Genomic DNA, 21,336 nt, shown 5'->3' with positions numbered 1-21,336 from the left:
ACCAGGGGTAATTTTTCATTGCTTCTTTAGTCATAAATACTTTCTGATATTAAAAAGGAGACTTAAACAGTGGCTGAAATGAGCTATTTGAACTAATCTATGGTTCTAGAAATTAAAGTATAAAATCAAACACTTACCTTTATTCCAAATAACAATGCAGTTTTAAAAAAAGATGTATTAAACTCTTAGAAATAACTTGTTGCAGTCAATAAATAGAAAGTTTTTATTAAGCTACTGCTAAAGTAGAACTTTAGTAAGGGACCCTCCAGTCTAATGGACTTTTCAGTGCCTTCAACACTCTATTAGGTTTTGTGATGAGATGACTGGGAAGGACTTCATTTGCTCAGCAGATATTTATTAAGTACCTACTTTATACCAGGCACTGGCGTACAGTGATTTGCCTCCATTAAGTATTTGAATCCCTGCAGCAATCTTATAAAATAGAAACCACTACTCCCATTTTCTTTGTAAATCAAATCCCTGAGGCATAACATAACATGCTCAAGTTTATGCTGCTCATAAGTGGTCTGGAATGGGTTCTCAGTCCAGCTCTTGATGATTCCAAAGCTGTGACACTGTTTCCCTGACTATATCATACTGTCTCAGATAAAGTTAAGAATTTTATGGGATGTTTCCAGTTTTTGTGAAGATTACAAAAATGATCAAGATACACTAAAAATTGTCTGAAATATATTAAATATTAGACTTTATCTGTTGTAAGAGAAGTATTTAGGGCTACATCTGCAAGGTGGGAATTAGCATTCAAAGAAACACACACACACACACAAACAGAATCTGACTGGTCAGATTCTTGAATCTGGAAACAACCTTAGTAACTTTATCCAGAATATTGTCATCACAAAACGTATTTTTGGACAACTGAATAAAAACATAAATGGTTAAGTTGTGCCAAAAACTTACCTCTACCTTTCCTGGGGCAAAAGTGTGAGTGTTGCTTAGAGCAGAGTGAAGCTTTTTGGAATGTAGGTAAAATAGGGTGTAGAGAAAGGGAGAGAATGTTACAGTTGGAAAGAGAATCCAGATGTGAGATGCGGCTGAGAGATGAGATCAGAGATAAGAAGGTACAGCCCTTCACAGCGCCAATGTGAGAAAACTGTAAGGATTCCTGGGATGGAGGGGACTCATGGCCGAGAATGCAGGGAGTGATGAAAATGTGACATTCTTCCATTAAGGCTACAGTTGGAATTTGATTTACATTTTGATTGTAGGTGTAAATACTTGACAGTTTTAAAATTTCAATCACTATTGTATATATTGTTTTGTTTAATACCCACAGTAAATTCAGAGATCAATTAGATCAATTAGGTGAATTTCCAGTTATAAGGCTGTTAAATAATTTGCTTAAAATCCCAACTACAGGCTGGGTGCGGTGACTCACGCCTGTAATCCCAGCACTTTGGGAGGCCGAGGTGGGCACATCATGAGGTAAGGAGTTCGAGACCAGCCTGACCAACATGGTGAAACCCTGTCTCTACTAAAAATAAAAAAATTAGCCAGGCGTGGTGGCACGCGCCTATAATCCCAGCTATTCAGGAGGCTGAGGCAGGAGAATCGCTTGAACCTGGGAGGTGGAAGTTGCAGTGAGCGGAGATCACACCACTGCACTCCAGCCTGGGCGACAGAGAGAGACCTCATCTAAAAACAAAAAAATTCCCAATCTCAACTATAGCTACCCAGACCAGCCAGTATCTTGTGGTCTGCTGGGACAGACAGGGACTTTGTCACTGCCCTATCCTGAGGTCTCTGCCTCTTCTACATGTCTTCCACTCCCCTTCCTCTCCAGTGTGTGTGCGTGTGTGTATTTTTTTAGATGGCTTTTCGCGATGTTGCCTAGCTGGAGTGCAGTGGCTATTCACAGGCCTAATCATAGCTCACTGCAGCCTCAAACTCCCGGGCTCAAGCTACTCATCTTCTTGAGTAGCTGGGTCAACAGGCATGCATCACCACACTCAACTGGTCTCCAGTATTGAGGAAAAGATACTTAAGGCAAGTTTTCAATTGACTTTGGATTTTTTCTCATTGCTTTAAATATTGCTTTTATGCCAATGACACAACAATCAGAATTTCCTATCCTAATGGCTAACTGAAATTCCAGCTCTGTATTTTCCATTGTCTCCTTACTGATCTGGTAATTGCTGCTTGTATATTTCTCACCACTTTCTTAAAGTCAGGTTATTGTTTTTCCATCTAAACCAGCTCATCTTATGAGTGATCTAGTGTACCATGTCTTACACTTTCCACTCAAGATATTTTATAATGAGTCCAAAATGTCTCCAGGAAAGCCGATGATTTCCTTCCCTTCCTTTTCTTCCCTTCCTTCTCTTCCTTTCTCCCTTGTTGATTTCTTCAGCTTTCTTGGAGACATTTTGGACTCATTTCTCTCCATTTTTCAGGCTAAGAATAGAACCAGGTATAAGGCCTCCTTAGGTTTCAGCATGGCTAAACACTACACTACCAATTAGAATGTAAAACCAAAAATAAAATAAAACAAACCCTGAAGGTTTTGCCCATTTGTTTAGTTTATAAACCTCTTTTCACCTCCATCATCTTTCACATCTCAGGCACATATTACATTATGTTACGTTTTCCTCTAAAATTCCTATTGATTAGACTTTACTAAATACAAAAATAATTGAGTATCAAGGAGAAGACTGGAATTCTCACTGTATAATTTGTTATCAGCTCAGAACACCTCATGGATTATCCTTGTCAAGTTGTGTTGATTTATTTTGCTTTCAAACATCTCTGGTATTTTCTCCCTTCCAAGGACTAAAACTCAAGTCAAAGTTCTTGATATTTTCTGCCTGAATTACCTCCTAGGTCATCGTTCCCCTCTCCAGGGCATTCAATGCCACAAATATCTCTCTTGTCACATCTCTGATCAAAAATTGGCTTCTAGTTGCCTGGGATCTAACCCTCCCTGCCTGACTTCCAAGGCTGTTTATAATCTGTCACCATAATCTCTAGAGAGAGGACCAGTTTGGATCACTGAATGATGATTTATTAAACTCTTCCTTATAATTGTTTTAATTTGCCTCCCAATAAAGAACTAGTAGTTACAAGTTTTTAATATAGACCCAATAAATACACTTTATAGAGAAAAGACTGAAGAATTCCAAGATATTTTATAATTAAAAAAAATTTAGGAAGCCAGTTTTCCACCAGCGTCTCTCCCTCTTTCCCTTCTTCCTCAAAAACTAAGCAGATTTCAAGGAGGTTGTGAACTGATCTCCCTTTTTACTGATAAGACAGCCTTGTCTTTGAACTTCTCAGGGTCCTGTCACAGTCTTTTATGTTTGTCTGACTCAACCATAGCAACAGTTGCATCAGTAGGGGCAAAATGTCCTCCTAAGAAGCAGAGAAGAGAAAATGACAATTGATAAATAATAGATATTTCCTCCTGATTATGTTGACAAGACCAGTTTTCCTTCTTGATCAAAATATTTTTTCATGTCCTTAACATTTTATTTCTTAACATTTTATTTTCTAACACTCTTGTCTCAGTCACCCAGGCTGGAGTGCAGCAGCGCAATCTTGGCTCACTGCAACCTCTGCCTCCCAGGCTCAAGCGATTCTTCTGTCTCAGCCTCCTGAGTAGCTGAGATTACAGGCATGCACCACCACGCCTGGCTAATTTTTGTATTTTCAGTAGAGACAGGGCTTCACCATGTTGGCCAGGCTGGTCTCAAACTCCTGACCTCAGGTGATCCTCCCGCCCCGACCTCCCAAAGTGCTAGGTTTACAGACGTGAGCCACTGTGCCCAGCCTCTACTGTGGCTTTAAATGTCCTGAATACTTATAGAGTGGCCATTAATTGAATAAAATGGGTAGTAAGTTTCCCTGCATCTACTTTTATATTCTTTTCACCAAATGACCAAAAAAAAAATTTTTTTTTACAACTTTTCATTTAAAAAATCCATATTATTGTAATTGTGGTGTTTTGAAAATATCCAATAACAAGCAGGATAAAGAATTATTATAGTCTAGGCATCATCACTACTTTTTGAAAATAATTTGATTTTCATTTTAACTTCATTTTATTAATACAATCAAAAGATTCATTCAATTTACCGGGGGAGAATTGTAAAAAAAATTATTGGATATCAAGTAGGCAAATATCTAGATAAATTGTTTGGTCCATATCTTTTTATTTAATGCTTTATTAAAAACTTTTAAAATTCTTAATGAGCCCCTCAGGACTATTTCATGAAACATATTAAAATGCAGCTTATGTCATTTTATACATAAATACATATATATAATTCCTTATCACAGTGTATATATGTGTGTATATATATATATGCATGAACATGGCAAGAATATAAAGTTGAGAATGTTGATTTCCATTGTCATTGTATCAGAACTCATGGGAGCAAGCAATTATCCTTTGTAATTATCACTTTATCAGAACACCCGTCAGACCCATGCCAATCTTCAAATCAATTTAGAGGGGGCATTCCTCTTTGGGACTGGCCCCAGAAGCCATATAACAAACTGTTTCAATACTTTATGATTATATTTTATGATCACTTTTATTACTGGAAACTGTGTTACCCACTTTGATCATTCTTTAATAATAGTAACACCGCCCAGGTGCATTAAACATTTCAGTGTTCAAAGAGCTTTCAAAACACAATTTTATTCACTGTGCTTTTGGCTGTTGCTAAAATAATACGGTACTTGTCTTTGGGGAATTTGCTCCCCTGGGGTGAAGGAGCTGCAGTGTAGTAGGACTACACTATTTGAGGACATGGGTTCAATTTCAGGTTCAAACATTTGGTGGCTATGTTGTGAACTAATGCAGTTGACTTAGGTTCTCTAAGCCCAAGTTTCTTCTTTTGTAAAATGTAGATAAAAGTTTCATCTTAAAGAAAGAGTTCTAGTTCTAAGATTTAATAGAGATATCTAAAGGTAAGGTATGGTGATATTGTTGTTGTTTTAGGTGTTCTTTTAAAAAAAATTATTTATTTATTTTTGAGACAGAGTCTTGCTCTGTCACCCAGGCTGGAGTGCAGTGGGGAGATCTCACTGTAACCTCCGCTTCCCAGGTTCAAGTGATCCTCCTGCCTCAGCCTCCCAAGTAGCTGGGATTACAGGTGACACCACCATACCTGGCTAATTTTGTATTTTTTTTTTTTTTTAGTAGAGATGGGTTTTTGCCATGTTGGCCGGGCTGGTCTTAAACTCTTGGCCTCAAGTGATTTGCCAGCTTTGGCCTCCCAATATGCTGGGATTACAGGCATGAGCCACCGCTTTAAGCGTTCTTGTAAGAAGTTTTCTGGTGCGATTTGGATGAAAATAGGCAGAAGCTGTAATGAAAGTTTTGAGATTTAGTAACCCCAGGCCCCAGCATTTAGCAGGTCCTCAATAAAAGCTGGTTTTCCTTTCTATCTTATCATCCTGGAATAAGATGGGTTTGGTGAAACCCTCTGACTAGATTTGAAAGTGAAAGGAAAATAAGAAAAACCTGTAACAGCAGAGCTGTAATAAAGTACTCACTTGTAAAGTAAGCATTTGCAATGAACCCATTTTTTGACTCCTCCCTTGGGAAGAATTCCCAAAGGAATTCCGAGACGCTGACCAGGGATTACTGAAGGCGCTAGACGGCCTGTAGGAGAATTGGTGATTCCAAGTTGTCCTTTCCTTCCAGTAAGCCAGCCTCTCTCTTGAGGGAGGTGGGATTATAGTTCTTAATTAATGTCAATTTTAATTAACGTTTAGACTTTTACGTGATTAAGCAAATGCTGTGTCCCCACATTTTGCATTTCTTAAGCTATCTTTTCTTAGTCTCTGCTTCTCCTCAAATATTTTACAAGCCAGAGCTGTTTAATGTAATTGGACATTTCATCTGCACTTAGCTAGGAGAGCCAGCCTTGCTGTTTATCTGGGGGTAAGCAGCACTTTGAAAAAATTTACATTAGATTAAAAAAAAAAGTCTCATCCAGCCTGGTGCAGTGGCTCACGCCTGTAATCCCAGCATTTTGGGAGGCCAAGGCAGGAGGGTCACTTGAGGTCGTGAGTTTGAGACCAGCCTGACCAACATGGCGAAATTCTGTCTCTACTAAAAATACAAAAATTATCCGGGCATGGTGGCGCATGCCTGTAATCCCAGCTACTTGGGGAGCTGAAGCACAAAAATCACTTGCAGAGGTTGCAGTGAGCCAAGATTGCACCACTGCACTCCAGCCTGGGCAACAGAGTCAGACTCTATTTCAAAACAACAACAACAACAACAAAACAAAAGAAACCTCATCCTTCTCACAGAAAGTCTAGATAGATAAATGAGCTTTCTTCGGGTTCTCTTGCTCTCTCTGTTTTTTCTTAAGTGCTAATTACCAATCTTGTTAGCAGCAGCATATTAATAATTTATTTACACCCTGAATTTCTTTGGGCAATATTTTGTTAATACCTGTGCAAATTTTATTTTTGCAGGCTTGCTTTTCTCCCAATTTTGAAGAAAAAATTGTTGAAAAGATAATTTATAGCAATTATAATTCTCATAATAATTATTATCCTCATGGTATTAAAAGATATGAAACAATATACTGGGAGGCAGTGCTCTGTTAGGAGCAGCAGTTAATAATTTTGGAATCAAATAAACAGCTTTGAATTTAGGCTCTACTATTTCCTGGCTTTGTGACTTGGGGTTAGGTACCTAATCTTCTTCCTCATCTGAGATATGGGGGTAATAGGAGCATTGCCTTCCAGAACTGTTTTGAGACTTTTCCTGAGGACCTGAATATAGGAAGTTCTCATTAAATGATAACAAATCTGACTCCAGACCATAGAAGGTTAAGGGTGGGGGTAGGAATATCAAATTGATTTGTGGAAGATCAACTGTTCATATATTGGTAAAAACAATGTTTTACAGCAACTTCATAACTTCCAAAGCATTTTTGGATTCCTTGTTTTACTTAATCTTTATAATAAATGGCAGGTGAGAATTAGTTTCATTTGAATGATGAAATAGATACCAAGGCCTGGAAATTTTTCTCTAGATTATACTGCAGATAAGTTGCAGGAAGTGATTTCAGATGCCTGGTAACTGCGTTTAAAAGAACCCTCAAGAATCTTAGAACTTCATAGATCAGCCGTCAAATTTGAATGGAATTCTCATTATGTGATCACCAGTATCATGCGTTTCAAGGTTGATGTCCTGCCCAGTGCATGGCTGCACTGCATCATTTTGACACAGCATCTTTTCCACAGTGGTAGGTCCTCTGGAGGCATTCAGTCCTCTGGGAAAAATTATGGACTTTTAGATCATGCTTATATTAAGAAGCCAGCTTTAAACGTTGGCTTTGTGTATATTCAAAAGGGGTACAGAAAAAACTTTGATAAAATTTTTAGTACCTTTGAAGCTGAGCTTTATAAAAGCTATAGTTATTTACATAAGTACAAAAATTAAGGAGGCAAAATGAACATGTAACAAAAGAAAGTTCTGGACTTTGTAATTCTGCTGTTTTTAATATTACCAAGTAGTTCTGGATAAGGTAGGAACAACATTAATAGCACAGTTTGCTAACTCCTATTTTTTCCATGAAAAATTTTAATGAGAAAAAAATGCATTCTTGTAACGTTTTCAAATAGAACAGGAGTGTATAAAATAACTGAAGTAAATTCCTTTTCATTGATCCTTTTTAAGAATTCTACCTCCTGTTAGCAAGTTGTAGTATATCTTTCCAGGCTTTATTTTATTCCCATGCTTGCTCATGAACAGATATATACATGAGTTTTACAAACGGGATGAATGACATTATTGTATGCAGTCTATCTGGATTGCTTTCTGATTTCTTTTTTGAACTTTATATCTTGAAGAATTCCCCTAGGAGTATATATAAAACAACCTAATTCTTTTAAATAGCCATATAGTGTTTCATTGTTCATATGGAAATATTAAAACTTACTTAGTCATTTCTTTCATTGATGAATGTTTAGGTTGTTTAAAATTTTTCTCTATTGTATCATTAATATTCATATATATATTTGTCCACATGTGTAAGTATTTTTGTAGGATGGATTGTTAGAAGTAATATTGTTCCATCAAAGCGCATAATCTTTAACATATTGATGAATGTTGCCACACTGACCCACAGAAATGCTATGGTTGTTTATATTCAGACGCATAATGATGAAAATGCCCTTTTCCTTATACCCTTACCAAAACTACATACTATCAATTGTTCAATTTTCTTTAATCCGGTGGGAAATCAGTAAACAGTTACTGATCTTTATATTCATTGATCACTTTTTTCTTTTTATTTTGTTCATTTTTATTCTTTTACCTTGTTATATTGGATTGTCTTTTCATTATTTAATTGAAGGAACTCTTCAGTTTTTACATGTTATAGCGGTTAATCCCTTTCTGTTATATGTTACATCTATCTCCTTTCAGTCTGTTTTGTCTTTTATTAAACATGGTTTATGTGATCTTTTCCTGGGCAGAAAAATTTAAAGCATCATGTAGTTATATCTGTCCATTGTTTCCTTGTGTTCGTTGTGGCTTCTGAGTTTTTTTTTCCTCCCCAAGTTCAGGTCAGATGGGTAATGAGCCAAGATTGTAGTGCATTTCACAGATGCATGTGAACACCCAATCATCATCGCTCGTGAGCTACAAAAGGAGCAGGCTTCTAAGTTTTCTATCTTGTTTAGGAATGATATTTCCTTAAGAGTACATACATATTTGGGTTGGGCGAGGTGGCACACGCCTGTAGTCCCAGCATGCTGGGAGGCCAAGGAGGGAAGATCACTTGAGGTCAGGAGTTAGAGACCAGCCTGGCCAACATGGTGAAACCCCATCGCTACTAAAAACACAAAAAATAAATAGCCGGGAGTGGTGGTGCACACCTGTAATCCCAATTAATTGGGAGGTTGAGGTGGGAGGATTGCTTGAACCCAAGGAGGCAGAGGTTGCAGTGAGCAGAGATTGCACCTGGGTGACAGAGCAAGACTGTCTCCAAAAAAAAAAAAAAAAAAAAGGGGGGGTACATACATATTCTTATGCTTTCCTCATATTTGTTAAAATTCTTAATCTTATGATTAATTCAATTGGAATTTATGGCCGCGCGTGGTGGCTCACGCCTATAATCTTAGCACTTTGGAAAATCGAGGCAGGTGGATCACCTGAGGTCAGGAGTTCGAGACCAGCCTGGGGCAACATGGTGACACTCCACCTCTACTAAAAGTACAAAAATTAGCCAGGCATGCTGGCATGCACCTGTAATCCCAACTACTCGACGGGTTGAGACAGGAGAACCGCTTGAACTCTGGAGGTGGAGGTTGCAGTGAGCCAAGATTGAGCCACTGCACTGTAGCCTGGATAACAGAGCAAGACTCCATCTCTCTGATGGCCAGTGATGGTGAGCATTTTTTCTTGTGTCTTTTGGCTGCATAAATGTCTTCTTTTGAGAAGTGTCTGTTCATATCCTTTGCCCACTTTTTGATGGGGTTGTTTGTTTTTTTCTTGTAAATTTGTTTGAGTTCATTGTAGATTCTGGATATTAGCCCTTTGTCAGATGAGTAGGTTGCGACCATCTCACACCAGTTAGAATGGCGATCATTAAAAAGTCAGGAAACAACAGGTGCTGGAGAGGATGTGGAGAAATAGGAACACTTTTACACTGTTGGTGGGACTGTAAACTAGTTCAACCATTGTGGAAGTCAGTGTGATGATTCCTCAGGGATCTAGAACTAGAAATACCATTTGACCCAGCCATCCCATTACTGGGTATATACCCAAAGGACTATAAATCATGCTGCTATAAAGACACACGCACACATATGTTTATTGCGGCACTATTCACAATAGCAAAGACTTGGAACCAACCCAAATGTCCAACAATGATAGACTGGATTAAGAAAATGTGGCACATATACACCCTGGAATACTATGCAGCCATAAAAAATGATGAGTTCATGTCCTTTGTAGGGACATGGATGAAATTGGAAATCATCATTCTCAGTAAACTATCGCAAAGACAAAAAACCAAACACCGCATATTCTCACTCATAGGTGGGAATTGAACAATGAGAACACATGGTCACAGGAAGGGGAACATCACACTTCGGGGACTGTTGTGGGGTGGGGGGAGGGGGGAGGGATAGCATTAGGAGATATACCTAATGCTAAATGGCGAGTTAATGGATGCAGCACACCAGCATGGCACATGTATACATATGTAACTAACCTGCACATTGTGCACATGTACCCTAAAACTTAAAGTATAATAATAATAATAATAATAAAAGAAAAAAGTGGTTAATAACCATAAAAAAAAGACTCCATCTCAAAAAAAAAAATTGGGAATTTATTTTGAAGTATGGTGTGAGGTAGGAATCTCATTTGATTATTTTTCCCTTATGTTCTACCACAATTGATTTGAAATTCTTTCATCAGTATGCACTACAGTAGTATGCACTACAGTTCCCATGAAAACATGGGTCTATTGCTGGATTCTCTCTTCTGTTTACTGAACTATCTTTTTAGTCCTATGCTAATACATTTTTGTTTAATTACTATAATTTTGTAATGTATTTTGATATCTGGCATAGAAAATCATCTTTATTTTTCTTTTGCTTTAAAAGTCAGCATTCTTACTTATTTACTCTTCCAGATAAAATTAGGATCAGACTTTCAATTCTAAACATATTTTTTCTCTGAGTATTTGATGCGATTATACTTAGTTGATAAATTGGCATAAAATTGATATCTTTATAATGTATTTTTTTAAAAAAAAAAACAAGCTTGGCAAGTTTTATTAAAGGAAAATTTTGCATGGTTTACTTTCCACCAGTCTGTTCTGGCATGCTTCTAATGATAGCAGAATCACCTGGATCAGTGAGCGCCAGTGTGCATACTCTGTAGTATTTTCCACATGCTGTGCCCAGTTCAATACTATTGCCACTGTAGTGATGGACACCAATTTTGGCCAACATTGCATAGTACTCTACTTCTGATTTCCTCAAAGCTGGGCAGTTGTAAGCAAGGATGACCAATTTTGCTGTGCCTTGTCTGATCATCTTTAGAGTCTGCTTGTACCCCAGCATGTACTTTCCGCTTTTCATGAGTTGGAGCCGAGAATTAATTGACTCCAGTGAGTTTTTCATCTCCTTGGTTGGGATGGCCCCAATCAAGAGCAGCTGCCAAGATGGCTGGGGAGTGAGAAAGGTGATATCTGTATAATATTATATATACAGGTATTCAGGTCTTTTTTTCATCCTTACATATAGGTTTAGAGTTGTCTTCATTATGTGTTATGCAAATTATTCCTAGATAATCTATTATTTTATCTTCTTGCTGTTGTTTTTAAATAAGTTACCTACATATGTGCCACATGCAGGAGCAGATGGCAGAAATAGTAAGTGATTTGCCCAAGTGCAACTAGTTAATAACAGAATTTAGATTAGAGACCAAGTCTTCTGACTGGGACTCCTCCCACAATAAGGCAGATTCTTTTACTACTGACCCATTCTTGTTGCTATCTTTCTCTCTCTCTTTTATTTTTTATTTTATTTTATTTTATTTTGAGATAGGGTCTTGCTGTGTCACCCAGGATGGAGTGCAATAACGACATCTAAGCTCACTGCAACCTCTGCCTCTGGGGTTCAAGCAATTCTCCTTCCTCAGCCTCCCTAGTAGCTGGGATTCCAGGCACCTGCCACCATACCTGGCTGTTTTTTGTATATTTAGTAGAGATGAGGTTTCACCATGTTGGCCAGGCTGGTCTGGAACTCCTGACCTCAGGAGATCCACCTGCCTCGGCCTCCCAAAGTACAGGATTACAGGCTTGAGCCACCGCGCCTGACCTCTCTCTCTCTCTTTGAATGTAGCTTCATGTTGAATAACAAATCTGCGTCAAGAAAATATAGGCCTAATCCCATAAATTTTAGACTCATAAGAAATTGGAATAAATGTGTAAGGTTCATTTCTCAAATTCTATTCATGTTCAAAGTAAGTAATGTTTCTGTTGATGGAATTTAGGGAGTCTGTTTTTAACCTAATATTTCTTTAAAGGCTTCACACAAATGAAACCTAAGCAAAATTTCTTAAATAGTAATCTCAAATTTTATCTATGAAATAAAGCTCTAAAAGGTCATCTTATTCATAAGTTGTATATCTCATTAAAGACTGAAAAAACAATCTCATTATAATTAAACTTTGCATTTTGTCTTTTATTTAGTGCAGTTGCAAAACAGAATTGTTTGATCACTGTCAACAGTTGAAAACATGATGGTAGTTTCAGCAATTATTGGTACATTGTGAGTCTATCATCAAGTGTTTTAATACCAGTGCAAATCAGTGATTTCAATAAATAAATTTTGAAATAAATAAAACCAGAATGTTTTAACAAAACTTAAACTAAAGGCACAAAATGTATAGATGCAGGCTTAATGGTATACCCTAACAACCGTTTCTGCAGGTGGCTTGTCAGGAGGAAGCTTGATGCATTCTGTCCCTTGAATAGGCAAAAGTCTCCAGCCACTTTCTTTAAAGTTAGTAGGTGTGCCGACTGATTCCATTTCACAAGGAGAACCCTGAAAGATTTAAACTGCATCTTTCTCCCCAATTCTTAAGCACAGTGCCTCAAACAAGATGCTAGTTATGCCTGTGAGATCAGATCAAATACATAACAGTGAGAAATTGAAATTCATAGTCAGTCCACTTAAATGCTCATCCAGTCAAAAATAGATTTGGTAAATTATAAAAACATGGTTTGTTTTAAATAGAAAACATTTAGAAAAGGAACTGACTGAGAGGATCAAAGATGAGCGGAACCAAGTTTCATGGTATGGAGGCCAGTTGAACAAGTAAAGAACACAAAATAAAATACAGACAGTTTTCTTCTTGATTCGGGAGGTAGCTGAATTTCCTGCATTTGTGGAGAAAGTCAACCATGCTTGAAAAGGTCTAGGTGTCCTGGTTGAAGCAGTATAAAAGCTGAGGATTCTGACACTCTTGTTTTCATGGTAGACTCCTGACTTGATAATGAGCCAGTTGGATATGAACCCTCTTTGACATCCATTGGTATGCAGATGCCAGCTGTGGAGTCTCCCACAAGTGAAGAGTAGGACTTGAGTAGGTCTTACATGTTAGTAAAATCTTTATGTTACTATTTACAGAGGTCTCACAGAATATCTTTGCCTTCTACTTTTAGTGTTTGTTGCTCCCTTCTGGTGAAGAGTCCTGGGAAGACATAGTGCTGATAGTGATCCAGTACATCAAATACCATGACTGTTCTTTGTTTGTTGTCCTCAATCCGGGTCCTCTTAACAGAAAATTTATTATTTTTTAAAATAAAATGTCTTCATTTTAAAAATGAAAATATTTTACACCATTACATGTAAACTTCAATATCTTTATTATTTGTGTCTCATTCTCAGTGTTGCCCATGTGAAACCTGCAAGTTCTATCAGACAGGCCTCCTGTCATCGTTCTTGCACAAGGCAGCCACACCTGGAATGAGAGCCACTGGGATCTAGTGCTCAGCCACAGGGGCTGGAGGTAGCTGTGTTAGGAAGATGGTGCCTCAGCTTTTCACCGAGGCATTGATGCTTCCTTGGCTGACATGAATCTGCTCTACTGAAAAACATTTGGAAAGGAGCTTTGCAGAGTGTAACTTGCCTGGTTGGCAGTCTTGTTTCTTTCTTAGCCAAGAAGAAGCAAGGGGCTCATCAAACCAAATTTCAACCTTCAGCTTCACTTGAAAAATCATGGTGGTTGACATAGGGATCAGCAAAGTCTTTGAAGTTCTTTGGCATGCAAGGCAAGTCATAATTTGGTTCTTAAGAGAAATGTTTTTCCTTTTGTGCTGTTTGGTATCCTGGACACAGAATTCCTTCCCAGTTTTCCATAACCAGCATCCTGGGTATTTTTGTATTAAAATTATACCTTACGTTTTATCCTTCTCTTACTGGATATGTTACATCTTTTTTACTTGAATAATTAGGCCAAGAGAATAAAAATCTAGTCTTGAGTCAAATAAATTAAAATTAAGTGGTTATTGAGAAAGAGGCATTTCAATTTCTTCGTTTGTGTTTTTATTTCCAGTGGAGCACCAGCAATAAAGACTCTTACAATCAAATATGATAGAAATTCAGGACCAGGTGAGGTGGCTCATGCCATTAATCCCAGCACTTTGGGATGGCAAGGTGGGCAGATCACTTGAGGTCAGGAGTTCAAGACCAGCCTGGGCAACATGGCAAAACCCCATCTCTACTAAAAATACAAAAATCAGCCGGGTGCGGTGGAGCACACCTGTAATCCCAGTTACTCTGGGGGCTGTGGCATGAGAATTGCTTGAATCTGGGAGGCGGAGGTTACAGTGAGCTGAGATTGAGATCGTTCCACTGTACTCCAGCCTGAGAGATAGAGGGAGACTCTATCTCTCAAAAAAAATATGTTTTGGTGAATTTCTATGTTATATATAAATATATATATTATTTTATTTATTTATCATGTACATATAACAGAAATTCACCAAAAACCTGACTTTTCTTTAAATCTTACCAATTAATAGAAATAAGTGTTTAATTAATCAATCAGCATGTATTTTTGAGCGCCTCTGAGTTTAAAGATATTTAAAGTACTGCTGTTAGACTGTAGTGATGGTAACAGTTCTTCCTAGAGCCTGGAAAGAGGTGGCATTCTTCTTGCACCAGGTTCAGACTTAGCTATTTTGGATCATTCCTTACTGAGAGTCAGCTAATCCCTCCTCAGTTCCCTCCTTATCACTGGTCTCAAATACACTGACTGTCTATTGCACTTATGGAAAATAGATCAGTGGGGTGCTCCTGAACTTCTTTATAAGTTGAAGTGCCATTGCTGAAATTCATGCAATGCAACATAATAATGTGTGATTGACACTAAAATAGGTGTTCAGCATTTTGCATTTCTATAAGTTTTAGAAAAACTGTAAGGTTTTTTGTTGTTGTTGTTGTTGTTGTTTTGTTTTGTTTTAGAGACAGGGTCTTGCTCTGTCACCCAGGCTGGAGTCCAGTGGCATGATCACAGCTCACTGCAGGCTTGGTCCACCTGGGCTCAAGCAATCCTCCCATCTCAGCCTCCTGAGTAGCTGGATTTATAGGACCATGCCATTAGGCCTGGTATATATATGTGTGTGTGTGTGTGTGTGTGTGTGTGTATGTGTGTGCATACATATATATATATATATGTATATTAGAGACAGGGTTTAACTATATTGCCCAGACTGGCTGGTCTCGAACTCTTGGGCTTAAATGATTCTTCCATCTTGGCCTCCCAAAGTGCTGGGATTACAGGAGTGAGCCACCATGCCTGGCCTAGAAAAACTGTAAATTAAATGAGAGCATGTGTGGTAAGAACTGCCCTCTCCTATAATTCCCCTATGGTCTCTTAATGCTTTTATACCTTACCAGGCCCAGCATTGCCCTGGTTTAGTTGACCTAGGGTAACTCAACTCTGTGTGAGTTTTCTTCCAGTATGCAATCCTCTATACCAGGGGTCAGCAACAGTTTTGGGTAAAGTGTCAGGTATTTCAGACTTGGGGAATGAATTAGTTTTCTAGGCTGCTGTAACAAAATGCCACAAACTATGTAGCTTACAGTAACAGAAATGTATACCCTTGCAGGTCTGGAGGCTCTGAGAGAGAACACATTCCATGCCTTTTTTTTTTTTTTTTTTTTTTGAGACAGAGTCTCATGCTGTCACTTAGGCTGGAGTGCAGTGGCATGATCGTGGCTCACTGCAAGGCCTGACCTCCTGAGTCCAGGTGATCCTCAGGCCTTAGCCTCTTAAGTAGCTAGCACTATAGGTGTGCACCACCATGCCTGGTTAATTTTTGTTTTATTTTTTGTAGAGACAGGGTCTTGCTAAGTTGCCCAGGCTGGCCATGCCTGTTTTCTAGCTTCTACTGGTTGCTGGCAATCCTTGACTAGTAGATGCCTCACTCCAATTTCAGCCTCATTACAGCATGGCTTTCTTCCCACTGTATATCTGTGTTTTTGTATGAGGACACCAGTGATTGGATTTAGGACCCACTCTAATCCAGTATGGCTTCATCGAAACTTAATTACATCTGCAAAGATCTTATTTCCCGATAAGGTCACATTCTGAGGTTCTGGGTGGACTTGGGAGACATTATTACTACTACTCCTGCAGAAAGTCATCCAGTCTCTAGTGTAGCAGCAAGGCAGTCATGGGCAATGCATAAATGAATGAGTAGGCTCTGTTCCCATTAAAGTTTTGTTTACGAACATTGGAATTAAAATTTTATGCAGCAATTTAAAAGATGATTCTTAGTTTGTGGGACTTACCAAAGGAGGGATGGGGTGCAGGGGGAAGATTCAACCCAATGCCTGTAGTTTGCTAACAGGTATGATATAGTAATGCTGAGGAGGTAGATGTAACTTTAGGGTAATTTTTCTTCTTTCTGCTCATAAACAAAAGAACCACATTCTGAGGAAACCTGTTTGTGATTTGCATCAAGAAACTTTCAATGGCCTCATGTTTTAGCAGAGAGGAAGCCAGACTGATGCCTGTTTGGCAGCATCATTCCTGGTGTGCTTGCCAAAATTTTGGTGAGGATTTTGCTGTCAAGATTAAGAGGTGATGCAGACTTAAATGAAGAACATGACCCGGAGTCCTTGTGTTGAAGGATTAGGACATTTCCCTCATGGGATCATAGCATTCTCTGTGCCAAAGGTTTGAGAATACTTTTGAGGTGATTTTAAATTAAAGGCATTTTATGACTCAATACTACGTGGCATTCTGGTAAGATGTTGTCATTCCCTCAGTACTCATTGAAGACTAGATATTAGATAATATTCTGCACATCTGAACAGACTTCATCTTCTAATGCTAAGAACTGCTATTTTATCTTGAGGCAAAACAAATCTAAATTTTCTGATTTATTATGCATATGCTTCTAATGAGATTTATGTAATGTAAAATTTGAAGTTATTGTTAAAGATTGTGATTTACTTGTTTTTTCTAATTACAAAACCAAAACTTGCTCATTGTAGAAAATTTAAATAATGCCAAAACAGATAATATAAAAATAGGAAAATTTCCCATAATCTCAATTCTCAGAGATAATTTCTGAGATTTTGGTATGTATTTTTTCTTTTTTTTTGAGACGGAGTCTTTCTCTGTTGCCCAGGCTGGAGTGCAGTGGTGCGATCTCTGCTCAATGCAGCCTTCACCTCCCAGGTTCCAGCAATTCTCCTCCTTCAGCCTCCCCAGTAGATGGGATTACAGGCACGTGCAACCATACCCGGCTAATTTTTGTATTTTTAGTAGAGACAGGGTTTCACTATGTTGGCCAGGCTGGTCTTGAACTCCTGACCTCAGGTGATCTGCCTGCTTTGGCCTCCCAAAGTGCTAGGATTATAGGCGTGAACCATCAGGTATGGATTTTTTCAAACATTCCTCCTACCAAGTAATTATAAAAGCAAATGAAAAGGTAAACACTGAACAGACATTTTACATGTTTTTAAGAGATTTTAATACAAAGTATATGAGCAAAGTATCATTAGTTCTTATACCTAATTATGCATTAGACTCATAGCATGCTAATAATAGAATATGAAATAGTTGTACCTACTAATGTTAAGGGATATGTCTTTGTTTTGTTTTTGTTTTGTTGTCAACAAGCAGAGACTGACCTAGTAGAAACAATAACACCCATATACATATATAGTAAAGTCCTATTATTCAGAAACTCACTAAGCCGTGGGTTGAACAATGAGTCTTTTCTCCTTACTAGAGAGACTTGAAACAGGTATCCATCTTCTTCAATAATAACATCAATAATTTAATAGGGTTTACCATCCACTGCATGTTATTAGTAGAGGCTTTATCTGGCTGAGAACTGAGAAAATTCTGGGAGCCTGTTTCATTTAGGTAGGAGTTCACCATCAGGATCTCAAGTGGATATCGTAATGACTGCTGTGGTTTATGCCCTTAGCAGCCCAGAACAGAATGGTTTAATTACTACCCTCCTTAGACAACGTGGAAATCTTGTGTATAAAAGTGGATAATCCTCCACTTGTATACAAAAGTGGCTAGATAATCTCAACACTTGGGTTATGCCTACAAGATGCCAGCATACTTTAGTGTCTTGGGAGGTAATATGGGCTTTGGAAAGACACAGACCTGGACATGAATCTTACCTCTATTTCTATCATCCATGGGGCCTTAAACAAGTTACTTAAACTGCGTTTTGGTTTTCTCATCTACAAAATGGAAATAAATAGTAATGTGTCTGGAGTTGGTTCCTTCTGGTGGGTTCAGTGGTCTCGCTGACTTAAAGAATGAAGCCATGGACCTTTGGGTGAGTGTTACAGCTCTTAAAGATGGCACGGACCCAAAGAGTGAGAGGTAGCAAGGTTTATTGTGAAGAGTGAAAGAACAAAGCTTCCACAGTGTGGAAGGAGACCCAAGTGGGTTGCCGCTGCTGGCTGGGGTGGCCAGCTTTTATTCCCTTATTTGTCCCCTCCTGTGTTCCATTTCTGTCCTATCAGAGTGCCTTTTTTTCAATCCTCCTCATGATTGGCTACTTTTAGACTGCTGCTGATTGGTGTGTTTTACAGAGCACTGATTATGCATTTTATAATCCTCTGGCTATCTACAGAGTGCTGATTGCTGCATTTTTACAGAGCACTGATTGGTGCATTTTACAATTCTCTTGCTAGCTACAGAGCACTGACTGGTGAGTTTTACAATCCTAGCTACAGAGTGCTGATTGGTGCGTTTTACAATCCTCTTGTAAGACAGAAAATTCTCCAAGTCCCCATTGGACCCAGGAAGTCCAGCTGGCTTCACCTCTCAGTAACATTTTGCAGGAATGTTAAGGATTAGTGTTGATGTGTGTGTAAAGCACTGCACCAGTATCTCATATTTAGGAGGAGCTCAAAAATACTATTTTTTATTGTTATTACTTGAGGTTTTTTTGTCTTTTTTTTTTCCTTTTTGTAGAGAACAGTATCTTGCTGTATTGCCCAGGCAGGTGTCAAACTCCTGGGCTCGAGCTCTTCTCCTGCCTCTGCCTCCCTAAAAGCTGGAATTACAGATATGAACCACTGTGCCTGGCTTCAGAGAGATCTTTAGATGACCCAATCTGACTCTCTTATTTAACAAATGAAAAAAATTGGACTCAGAAGGCTTACTGCTCTTAGGTTATTCAGGTAGTTGGCGGTAGACCAGAAAGGACAATTTTGACACTATGTTTCTTACTCCAGTCTTCCTTCCATCATTCATTCTTTCTTTTAAAATTTTTATTTAATAGTCCCAGACACTGATAAATTCATTCATGTCTGTAATTTCTTTAGCCATACTGCTTATTACATAACAAGTTCTCATTCAATAAAAAGTCTGAAGATCTATACATTGCTTTTAAAGAAAAATGTCTATATAAATGATGTCCTCATTAAAGACTCAGTGAATTCTCTTTTTTTCTGTCTGTCTTCCATTTCTGGTGTTTGCTAAGATTTATATTCAGTTTTTTTCCACATTATACTTACAGGTTTACTGAATTTCATAAGACTGGCTCAATTTCACAAATTTGTCTGGGCTCTAAATATTAGCAACTGCTGTGTTCATTGTTGCTGCAAGAAATACTTTTATCTTATATTTTCATATACTTTCAGTATACTATATATATGCATATATATCCATGTGTACATACACATCTGTGTATTGATGAAATCTTATATGTTTTATTTTACACTGCACAAGCATGATTCTCCAACAGAACATGTAGATTTTTCAAGCACCCTAGGCATTAAATTGACACATAGGGTCCCAAAGACTTCTTTAACAAGAGATCAATATTCCTTAAGCCTATACTTTTTACACAATAATTGGAGAATAATGGTCCTTTCTTATCTGGTTTTCACTGAGATCTTCTCATACAACGACTGGTGAGATGTGCAGTCCTGGGCACAGGCACAATATGCAGCCAGCAGCTAATATGTTCCTTGGCATAATAACTCACCTTGCCAGAACGACCCAAAGAAGCTCTGCCTGGTGAATTCCCCTGAGCCTTATGGGCTGTTAGTTGACCTTGGACTGGCTGCTTACATTTTCTTAGCTTCACTAACTTCCCTTACATAGTTGGGGAAGGTTCAAATGAGGTAATCCAGGTAAAAACCATTTGTAAACTACTAAAAGCTACAGAAACACGAGATATTAATATAAACACTCTCTAATAACGTACCAATAGGAGAAACCAACATAATTATTTAAAATTTTTAATAATTAGGTTCATAAAAATTCAAGGATTTTGGAATCACTCTCTGTACCTTTTCTGTATCTTTAGGTTTAGCAATACTCAAGAAATATCCCAATTATGGGAAAAATCACAAATGCTATTGACTGCACAAAGCCAGGAATTCAGTCTAGTGGTGAAATTCTTATGGTTAAACTTTTGTCCCCATTACTAAACCTCACCCCAAAAGAGAATGGAGAGAGTGTGTGGAATCTCTTCAGGAGTCTATTCAAGAGGAAGTAACATTCCTACTTGTCCATTCTCTGCCTGCTTCCCCACACTGTACAGTATTTAGGCTCCTCCTCATCCTTGGTCTGGATTCTTTTAGTGATTCTAATTATATGCATGACCTTGGCTTTCAGGCTAAGGTAACCTTTATGGCCAATTTGTGGGCTATTTTCAAAGAAGTTTCCTGGTGTTTTACAGGGACTTTATTTACTTTCACAAGACCTCATCCATGTATTCATTACAAAGAACCATATTGGTTTGCTTTTCTACTCTTTCCTGCTCTGCCACCTCCACAGGAAATTACATTGCAGGCAGAGGCATCACGCAGAGAAAAGACGCCTCCTTATTCAGTGGAAGCAATTTCTGTCTTATGTGTTACTTCAACTGTCATAACATTCTCAGGCATGAACTTCACTCTCTTGATTAATATTTATAACCTCCTCTTTAGACACCTGTAATGTCAGTGCCTATTGGGGTAGGAAGCTCAGTACATGGCAGGCAGGAGAGTTAATACAGTCTGTTAATACTTAAAGAGATGAGGGTTTCTAAAGGTTCCATTGTCAAAGGAAGCCCGGGATGGATTCTGGCTACAAACCAGGGAGGGACATTTCTATCCAGCCTTGCACTAGTCCTAACTGGAAGTGGCATGACCCACTGGACTCGGAGCAGGAGTATCTACTTGCTGCTGGCTTGTTCTGTGAGTTGGGGCAATTCCCTGATGTCTGATACCTTTATTTCCCCAACTGTAACATGGACTAACTGAGTGATTGCCTACCTAGGCTTGTTATAAATAGGACAAATGGCATGTCTGTGCAGCTGCTTTCATTCTCCTGCTCTCGGAATG

General features: G+C 38.3%; 1 protein-coding gene and 1 pseudogene across 1 annotated transcript; both read right to left on the bottom strand.

The window, feature by feature from the left end:
- Window positions 1-8,555: 8,555 nt before the first annotated feature.
- Window positions 8,556-8,644, bottom strand: LOC112134093 (small nucleolar RNA U13; annotated as a pseudogene).
- A 2,156-nt stretch (window positions 8,645-10,800) lies between these two features.
- LOC100447067 (large ribosomal subunit protein eL30-like) lies at window positions 10,801-11,127 on the bottom strand. The gene has a single exon (XM_009242170.3). It carries the CDS (start codon window positions 11,125-11,127, stop codon window positions 10,801-10,803), a length of 327 nt encoding a protein of 108 aa, XP_009240445.3.
- Between the last annotated feature and the right edge of the window lie 10,209 nt (window positions 11,128-21,336).

This window comes from Pongo abelii, chromosome 5 (genome assembly GCF_028885655.2).
Source record: "Pongo abelii isolate AG06213 chromosome 5, NHGRI_mPonAbe1-v2.0_pri, whole genome shotgun sequence".
Taxonomy (NCBI): domain Eukaryota; kingdom Metazoa; phylum Chordata; class Mammalia; order Primates; family Hominidae; genus Pongo; species Pongo abelii.
Note: the sequence above shows the minus strand (reverse complement) of the source record. Positions and strands in the feature narration are given on the sequence as shown.

Excerpts from the sequence above, each read along its gene's own strand:
- LOC100447067 (XM_009242170.3), bottom strand. The coding sequence starts at position 11,127 with ATGAAAAACTCACTGGAGTCAATTAATTCTCGGCTCCAACTCATGAAA.